General features: G+C 32.4%; 1 protein-coding gene across 1 annotated transcript in view; it reads left to right on the top strand.

Annotated features, from left to right (window-relative positions):
- Positions 1-26: 26 nt before the first annotated feature.
- LOC110023087 (kinesin-like protein KIN-14I) overlaps positions 27-10,581 on the top strand; it is a gene marked incomplete at its 5' end in the record, with an annotated part of 38,584 nt that continues 28,029 nt past the window's right edge. The window contains 4 exon segments of the mRNA XM_020722311.1: positions 27-99; positions 1,570-1,701; positions 2,097-2,335; positions 2,425-2,752. Of these exon segments, the coding sequence (XP_020577970.1) occupies positions 27-99; positions 1,570-1,701; positions 2,097-2,335; positions 2,425-2,752 (772 nt within the window).

Raw genomic sequence — 10,581 nt, forward strand, 5'->3', positions numbered from 1 at the left:
TTTTTTTTTTTTTTAAACTTATGCAGCACCCCCAGCAGATTGACAACATCTCTACCTCCAGAGCTTGCAAGTATTATTCCTTTAATTGATAGGTTCCAGGTATGTAGGAAGTTTGACCTCTTCACTTTTGGGTTCTTTTCTGAACCAATTACAGAATATTAAGGAAGCTTTGAATTGGACCATGAATTTTTTTATTCACTTTTGCATTTTTATTATATAGTGTAGTTTGATTCTTTGTTTCCAGGAGTACTTGCATGTGATTCACGGTTATCATATATATGAAATTTTAACAATTAGAGTTTTTTTTTTCACAGATATTTGTTGAAACAATGATAAATTCTCTACCAAAGGTTTATGATTAATAATGAACTGTAGACCACCATTTTTAACTCTACTGAGTACTCCGGTTTTACTTATCACAGCAATGATTGATGAATCTAATTTTGTTTTACACCCAAGCAGACCCAAGCAATTGCTTGTTTTAAAACTATTATATATTGGATATTGTGAGAGCATGCTATCTAAGATTCAGTAATATTTGTTTATTCTCTCATACATTGGATCAACAAAGGTGATGAGAGCTTAGATAAAATTAGCTCAACTCGATAGTGTTTAGTAGTTCTAGGTTCATCACGGAAAAGAAGTCTAAGTGTCGGAGGAAAATATTAAGTATTTTCATGAAGTATGTGAATAATTTTAAAAGTTTTAAATCCCAAATACTTAATTTAGTCTCCGGCATCATATTTCTCCAATTTAGTCCTTCGACTATATAACATTGATGCAAAATGGTCCATCAAGGACTAAAATTGTATCAATTTTGTGTAGTCCAAGGAAAAAATTGGGATTGGAGTTGTATTTAATCTTGACAAAAGGGCCATTTTGGATCATTTTTGTATATTTAAGAGTGTAAATTAGAAAAATGTGATAAATAGAGTCTAGAATTTTTACATGCGCATAGTTTGGGGACTATTTTGAGATATAATATATTTTTAAATTGTTTGTAGGCTTGCATATTGGTTGGAGTACTCAAATCTTGTTTTTTTATCTGTCTTACCATCACCTTGACTGCAGCAATATAGTTCAATTTTCTACATGAAGTGTAAAAATTTTCTCGCGTGTCTTTCTATGAGTTTTATTTCTTCGCATTAACTTGTCTGCATATGTAGATTCCAAATGGGCTTTTTTTTTAACGAAATTTAGTTTGTCATTTTCTCCCTGGAGTGTTTTATGGACATGTAATGCTGTTACGTGTGTTCTTTTATCAAAACAATGGTATAAGCTACTATACAGTTACAAAACCAGCTTTTATGGAATTTTGAGGAATATGTTATTATATTGCTAACTTTATTTACGTGGGGATTTAACAGGAGTCAGTTACTTTGTGTTGATTTTGTTTATTTTTCATTGTTCTAGTTCCTTAGTTCATGTCTATCATTATTAGAAGCTTCCCCTAAATTTGTGCATCTTCATGCATAACCATTTGTTCATCATAAGTTTATAAATTGATATTTCAATGATGTTAGATTTCTTTCTGTGCTTTCGTTTTTGTTAATCCTCTTGCCCTTTCAGGTTGGAACTTTTTTGCGAGCTATGCAGAAACAAATCAATTCTGCTGGAAAACGTGGATTTTTCTCAAAAAAGTCTGTTGTTTCTACAGTTAGTGAAACTTTTACATTGGAGAACATGTTATCCTTTCAAAAGGTTGTACTATATCTCATTCGATAAATTTGATTCTTCATTATTAACTATTTTTATTTGTGCTTGCTTACTGCTTGCATCAACATGGTTCAAGCCTAGGCTCACATGAATCAATATATTGTGTATTTCACACCTTTTTTTGTTGGCCTGTGCTAATCATATCCGAGGGCTTTATAAAGGAACTATATTTATCTTGAAACATGAGATGTCATACTGGACTAATGCTTTTCTAAAGGAACTATATTTATCATGAAACATCACATGTCATACTGGACTAATGCTTTTGGTTTTAATGCATTGCTTGCATCTCATCTGTTAATCTATAAGAAGTTGACGGATTATTTTTCATGTTTGTGTCGGTGTTGGTTCTTAATATTTTATCCCTGCTGCATGTGCAGGATCCCATCCCAACTTCCTTGCTTAAGATCAATGGAGATCTTGCAAGCCGTTCAGTTAAGATCTTCCAGATGATTCTGAAATATATGGGGATTGATTCATCCGACAAAGCAATCCAATTAAGCATGGATGAGCGAATTGATCTTGTTGCAAAGATTTATAAACAAACTTTAAAGCGTCCTGACCTCCGCGATGAAATATTTGCTCAGATTTTGAAGCAAACTCACAATAACCCTGATAAGTAAGTATTTCTGGAAATACTTGGAGATGGTAATGAAGTCATATTTTAAGTAATCATCTAATTTTTCATAAACATTTATCATTTTGTAGGAATTTTTTGAAAAAATCATGGGAGCTCATGTATCTATGTGCCTCTTCGATGCCTCCGAGCAAGGATATTGGAGCACATTTATCGGAGTATGTGCATAGTGTTGCTCATGGGGCCAAGACAGACCCAGAAGTTCAAATCCTTGCGTCGAAGACGTTGAATGCTTTGAAAGGCTCAATGAAAGCTGGGCCAAGATTGACAATTCCTGCACGTGAGGAGATTGAAGCTATTTTGACTGATAAAAATCTCACAACGATAATATTTTTCTTGGATGAGACTTTTGAAGAAATCACATATAATATGACCACCACGGTTGCTGATGCTGTCCAGGTATTTGCGACAGCTTCTGTCTCCAAAATCTTTGGTTTTACTCATTTTTTTACTTGCAAAATCATTTTAACATGGTTTTCTTATAAAGTGCCGTGGATGTCATTGGATACTTTTTTTATCAGGAGAGGCCAAATATTTTCTTCATGAGGGTTTTGGTGTTATTTGGAAAATTATTCCACTAATTTCTTTGAGAAGAGAACCTTTCATTCCATCCAGCTAAATGCCAATGTATTTGTAATAACCCATTTTAAATTATAATGAATTAAAAAAAATAAAAATAAATATGTGTCATTAGAAGGAGACACGACATTCGCGGAAAATCAAAATGCCGGATTTAGTCCCTTGTTTTCTCTCATTCAAACCGATTGAGAGAATTAGAGAGAGTGAGAGCGAGAGAAAGACAGAGGGGGAAGGAGTCGTGCCCTAGCCGAGCAAAGAAGAAGGAAAAAAGAGGAGGCTTACCATGTTTAGGGCGAGAAGTTGACAACATTGTTTGCATTCTGTCTGATGTTTTGAGCATTGTCAAAGAGGAAAAGGGCAGAGAAATTGAAGGTAGGAAAACACCTTTCATGCAAGAATAATAGTGCTCTAGCCGAACAATGGAGAACACGTTTCGTGCAGGAGTAAATGCGCCCTAGTTGAACGAATGAGAGAAGAGAAAGTCACGTGCATCTTCTACGAAGGAAGACAACATAGTTGGGAATCCTCCAAAGAATTCTCAGTGTCACCGCGGAATAGGATCACTGGATTTGAGAAAACCGAAAAAAAAAAGTAAGCAGTATTAAAACAACCAGAAAAACACACAAGAAGAAAAAAATAAATAGAAAGCAGTATTAAAACAACCAGAAAAACACACAAGAAATTTATGTGGAAAACTCTAGAAGGGGAAATCACAAAGCCACACCACCACAAAATTTACTATTAAATTCAAAAAGCTTTACAAAGTACTCACAAGTTTTTTCTTCACACTCACACGAAGGAACTTACAGGGCGCTCCACAATCACAAAAAGGAACTTACAACTCACGCCGGGATTCCATAAATCCTCATCTTCGACTCATCTTCTACGCCAGAAAGTTGTCGAAGAATGTCAAAGGAAGACTCAACAAGCATGCAATGTTCCATGCTCGAAAATTGGCTTAAAATCAAAAATCCCCAATTAACCGCTCCCGGAAGCCTAGGCTTAAAATAAAAAATCGCCAAGCTCTCTGTATCTGCGCCCATAATTGGGCACTAGGCGCCAATAGGCCGGCGCCTGAATGCCTCGTGAAAAAAGACCAGTCTTCACTCTAAATCGAGCGCATAAGCGACCGAAGCTGGTACCAATGCGTCGACCTCATGCCTATGGCTGGTGCCAATGTGCCGGCTTACCTGTTGTTTGCTGCTCAAATTGCTTCGGCTCCACATTATAGCCCAACATACATTGCGAGCCTCGTTGTTTCATGTGCGAGCAATGTTGTGAAAGGAGGAGGGAGATCGAGCTTGGTGTGCGAGACGGTGATGTTGTAAGAAGCTGAATGAGGGAAATTGTAAATGCGAAGAATAATTCACGGTGTATCGTGCAAGTTTTAGACTACAAAGTCAAAGTTGAAGGAGAGGTTGGCTTGTGTGTGAAGAAGTGGAGATGATGACGCTGCTTGCTAGTAGTGAATTCGACTGCGAGGGGCAAAGTCAGGGAGAAGAATTCGAGTGTAAACTGTGTCATCGTGAGCAAGGAGGAGGTTTGCATGTGTGATTTGTGCTGGAGGCAATCAAACCGAACCGTGCCATAGCCTAAGGTATGGTTAGAGTTTTAATTTTTTGTATTTTAATTACATTAATTAATTATTTAAAAATATATTTTATGCTAATATTAAATTTTATTTTATCAGAAAATTTTAGATTGAGGAGCATTCAAATTGAAGGGAGAAGAAGAAGTTGCCACGTCATTAAAAGTTCGAATAAGATATTTTCTATGGTGGGGCCATGAATAGCACATAACAAAGCAACACCTAAAACTCCAGCAACTCCCATCGTATGAAATGAGTTCAATGTCCAATTATGAAACCCTTGGAAGAAAATGATAAATTGAACTATAACTGCTACACCAAAACCAAGTGCAAAAAACAAACCAGATTAACTAAGTGGATAAATCAGGAATACATTAACAAAAATATTAATTGGAGTTATAGTCAAATAAATAATGATTTAAATATTAATATAAGTTTTATTGCCTACTAACGTCAGAATTTGAGGCAAACAAAAATATTTGGATTCGAAAACAAGAATAATCAGTCAAATTATTAGGTTAGTGTTTTGTATTTAAGTTTTAAGTGGTTGCTTTAAATTGAGATTAATAAATATGAATATTAGGTTTTATTGAATGATATTAGATTTTGACAAGGTCAAGTTATTGCGTTAGAAGATTAAAAGAGTAAAAAAGTCAAAGATTTAGATGAGCAATTATGTTTTTAAATTACATTAATATTTGTTGTTTTTAAATATATTCCCGTTTATAGTTTTTTTTTTCACTGTTATGCCTTACATCAATGAAATTGAATTATATTTGAATATTTGTATCATTAGTTATGAAATTTGCATGTTAAAATTTATTGCCTAAATAGTTGCATAATAGTTTGTTTTAGAAAAATGTCAAATTATTGCGCGACCTTTAGAATTCTATTAAAGGTGCATTAATTAGATTCTCACATAACCTTAGATTTTAGTAATTGCATTATTTTTAGTAGATAAATACAAGTTTTTCATATGAAGATAACATATTCCTTGAAGAATGAAATAAAATATTATATACATGAATGCTTGTATGTGCATAAAAGAGGAGTTCATCCTCTTATAGCAAGGCAAGGGACGTCAATGTATCATCGTGCGTAGATGTTTTCCTATCATCTCTAATAATTGTGAAAATTAAATCATTAATCGTTGTACCAATGAGAGAGTATTGGTTAGGGATGACTAGGCACCCTCTCACCTTAAATAGTTGTGAAATTTATATCAGTAATCGTTGTGCCGACGGGAGAGTTTCGTCCAAGGGGGAGTAGACATTTTTTCATCTTAGACAATTGTGTAATTTAGATCACAAATTTCTATGCAAACGGGATAATATCGGCCATAAGTGTATTGGGTATATTTGATGGTGCTCCTAAGAAGGATATAAAAGTTAAAAGTATGAAGCATTTTAAGAATTAAAATATTGCCTCTTGAAAAGTAAAATTAAAGTTGATGCATATTGAAATTTCAGTTATTTCCATTGAGTAAATGTCATTAGCACATACATGAGATTTATTTATTTATTTTTATAGTGATATATTAAAGATTGGCATGCATATTATTATTTTTTAATTAGTTTAGTTTAGAAGTATAATTATTCCACTGATTTATCTTAGATAATTAATTTTTTTGATTTAATATTTTGTATTTGGTTTAAGTTTTTGAATAAGATGAATAATAAATGAGTTAATATTTACAAAAGATGAGGACAACAACTAGAAAAATAAATTTTTATTTGTTTATTAAATTTTTGAAGTGACTCTTTCAATTTATTTATATTATAATTTGTTAGTAATATAAAATGAATATTAAAAAAATAATTTCACCACGATCGTCTGTTTTCTCCTTAGTTAATTCTAAGCCCTGAGTCGAGTCATGCACTATTCTAATCTGACCTCCATTATTATTTTACTATTGAAAAGAGTTTACTGTTTGGTTTGGTTGCAAGTATGTGAGAGGAAGAGCATTTTCCACTTCTACAGGTGCTTGATGAAGCGCTTCTTTAAAGGTTGTTCCATTGTTTAGTAGGAAATTGAAACTCTTGGCTTCTAATGTTTGCTTTTATAAGAAATATAACTATCTTATAATTCTAATACTATTATCATTATAGGAAATAAAAATGTCTTATAAATGTTAGGGCGCCCTTTAGAAGTGACACACCGTATTACAATGAAAAGCGTGCAACCGTCGTCCGAGTGTATTGTTAAATAAACAAGAGTTTTCAAAGAATAAATGAATGCGAACAAATAAGTTAGTTTATAAAATTAATATTAGGATAAAAATTTAGAATATATATACTCTCATAGGTGAATCAATGAAATTAGTAGATATTATGGTTCATAAGAAGATAAATATCTTATGCATTCAATAAACTAAATTGGTTAGAGAAAATGTTAAGAAGAGTTATAGCTTATGTTTTAAATTTTGGTATTTAGATATAAGTCGTACTAGAAATGATTGGGTAATTATAGATAAGAGTTCGAAAGATAATGTTGTCAAAATTAATAGAATTGAAGATAGAATTATAACTTTAAAGATTGTTATTGATATTAAGTTTCTTAATATTATATGTGCTTTTATTTTCCAAGGAGGTTTGATTATATGTACAAAAAATTTTTGGATAGACCTAAAAGAATTAATACAAAAAATATCTCTTGAAGAAATAATTTTTATTGAATGATATTTATATGAACATGTTGGTAAAGTAATAGAATATTTTAGAAACATTCATGGTGACTATGATTTTATAGCGACTAATAAAAAATATAGAGTCATATTAGATTTTATTTTAGCTTATGAAATTGTTATTGCCAATACTTTATTTAAGAAAAGAGATGGACATATGGTTTAGCTTATGAAATTGTTATTGTTAATACTTTATTTAAGAAAAGAGATGGACATATGGTTATTTATAACAATAGATCTAAAGCATAAATTGATTATTTTCTTTTGAAAAAAAGTAAATCGTGTAAATTGTGTAGATTGTAAGGCCATTCCAAGTGAAAATTTAAGTTTTTAACATCGATTATTAGTTTTGAATTTAAGAGGAATGTTGTAAAATAAAAAGACAACAAAATATTATTATAGAAGAGGAACGTTGTAAAATAAAAAGACAACAAAATATTATTATAGGGTTAGACGAGGGCATTTAAAAGAGACAAATAAAACTATTTTGATGAGTAATTCAATATTTTGAGATTCGAGATATCCATGAAGAAGTCACTACTATGTGAGATAAAATAACGAGCATTATTATGCAAGTTACAAAAGATGGGTTTGGGGAATCAAAAGAAAAAAATCTTACAAATAAAAAAATAGTTAGTGGTGGAATAATAATATACAATAAAAGATAAAAAATAAAAATTTATATTATAAAACTTAGTAAACTTATACAAAATTGAGAAAAATATAAGGTTCTCTGTAAGTAGTTTAAGAAAATAATTTGTGATGCTAAGAATTCTGCTTTTAATGATTTTTATAGTATATTGGATACTAATATGATGAAAGATATTTGTATAAACACGTCACCCAAAAATATAAGAAAAATAAAGATTTAATTCAATTTAAATGTGTTAAGAATGAAATAAAAAAGCATTTTCTTAAATGTAGATATTCAACATATGCGGGTAAGATATTTTAATAAAATTTTCAATGAAGATTGTGAAAATAAGGTCGATTTTAGTGATCTTAATATCATAAAAAATAATAATTTTTTTATTCACTATCACATTGGGAAAATAGAAGTTGAGGAAGTTTTAAAGAAAATGAAGCGTGGAAAAATAGTATGCCTGATAGTTTTTCTATAGAAATGTGTAAATGTTTAGGAGATGTGAGAATTTCTTGGCTTACTAAACTTTTTCATATTATTTTAAAAAACTAAAAAGATTCCTATTGAGTGGAGAAATAGGTTATTGGTTCATATTTTTAAGAATAAAAAGGATGCACGAGAGTGTGTAAATTACAGATGAATTAAATTAATGTGTCATACATTAAAGTTATGGGAGAGAATAATTCAACATACGTGCTATAAAAATTTCTTAAAATAAGTTTGGATTCATGGTAGGCAGCTCTACTGTGGAAGCTATATATTTATTGAGAGGTTTGGGTTATGGCGTGCTATAAAAATTTCTTAAAATAAGTTTGGATTCATGGTAGGCAACTCTACTGTGGAAGCTATATATTTATTGAGAGGTTTGATGGTGAAATATAGAGAGTAAGGAGGATCTATATATGATTTTTGTTGATTTAAAAAAAGCTTATGATAATGTTCCAAGAAAAATACTTTGGAGAGTACAAGAAAAAAAAAGTGTTAATATTGCTTATTTTTAGTCATTAAAGATATGTATCTTTTCTCTTTAATATATTAGCCCTTGGGCTTTTAAAAAATAATAAATAATGTATGTATATATATATATATATTAAAAAGCCCAAAGGCTAATATATTAACCAGAAAGAAAGATACATATACAATATGTTAGAGGGTCCAAACATGACACCCTGCTAACACCAAAACCACAACAGGTTCCAAAACTAGAAAATACAGAAAATTACATTAGAGACATAAATAAAAAGTTCAAAAATGTTGAAATACATAGTATCAAGTGGCTAAAGAGCAGCTCAATTTGGTTTTGTCTCTGCCTTTGGTTCTGAGGAAGGAGCAAGCTAATAAGTTGGTAAGATGATTATCATTGCTAGTAGTAACCAATGTATCATCCAAAATGTTCCCGAGCTGGAGTCGACCTCAATTCTTTTTCTTCCTCCTGGAATAGACCTGTCATTTCTCTTTCGAGGATTGATTCACCTGATCTTGTTCTAAAGTGTGTTTGAGATGTGTAGATTGTTGAACATTAGAAGCAACTACATGTTGTACCGGCTCTGATATATTATTGGATCAAAAGAGTCCTCTCGTGTTTCTTGACATGTATGTGAGTCTTTTTCAATAACAGTGGGTGGTATAAACACAACTAGATCTGTAGCTGTAGTATGTTGTTCTTCTTCAGGAACTGTGGTATTGGGTAGATGATCGGGTTGCATCTTCTCAACAGGGATAATATGTGATTGTTCTTTAGCGATATTCGGCTTTAGATGAAGATGCAAACGATAACAAATAGTAGAGTTGTGGTCAAATATACTACAATGAGAGCAATAAGGAGGGTGTGATTTGATTTCTTTCTTTTGTCAATACCCGTTGTGAGTGGTTTCAATTCACACCTCATTCAGAGCTGGTTGAGTGATATCCCTCTCAACTAACACACAAGCCACATAGGGTCTGGTGACAGCAAGCGTATGACTATTAACCCTGAGAGACTTACCTTAAGTAGTTGCTAAGGAGTAGAGAATTTTCAAGTTCAACAAATGTAATTTTAATCCCGGGAATTTAATCTATATTTGAATGATAGGGGACTCCGCTTTTGGGTCGAAACCAACAGTTCACTTCATAATTTTCATATAACAGTTGTCGATCTTGATAACTTTCTGAGAAAAGATGCGAGTGTAAGCGATATCATGAGATAACTGAATCAGTATGTGTCGATCGTTAAGTAAACCAATATTCCAACTACTCAATAGCCGATCGTCAAGTAAACCAATATTCCAACTGCTCAATAGCTTCATAACCTCAAAATATTTCCGGATGATCTCCAGTTTTGGGTGACCATACAGAAATTTCCCCACTAGAGCAAAGCGTTGGGAGGACGCGAGAGTACTGGTTTTAACCTTTGTGAGAATAAGAGCAGACTTCCCATTTTTTTTCCTAATTTTTATATGAAAGTGTGATCGCCACCACCTTCAAACGTCGTGAAAAGATTGAGGAACATTGGAGGACTTGCTAATATGAAAACCAGATTTTGAACTTGAAAGAGAAGCAAGAGTAGGAATAGGAATGTCGCCAACGAGTGCAGTGACATAGGAGCGGATCGTGGTTGCCATCTCCAAAGCAGCTAGGGAGCCGCTAGACGCTGGAAATAGGCGAGCAAAATTGCTGCCTATGAACGACGCGAGCAGTTGAGCAGGTCGATGTAGCGTATCGCCCTGACGAAGAAGACCCCCAGCCGGAGAAACGCG

Source organism: Phalaenopsis equestris, unplaced genomic scaffold, assembly GCF_001263595.1.
Source record: "Phalaenopsis equestris unplaced genomic scaffold, ASM126359v1 Scaffold000210, whole genome shotgun sequence".
NCBI classification, from domain to species: Eukaryota; Viridiplantae; Streptophyta; class Magnoliopsida; order Asparagales; family Orchidaceae; genus Phalaenopsis; species Phalaenopsis equestris.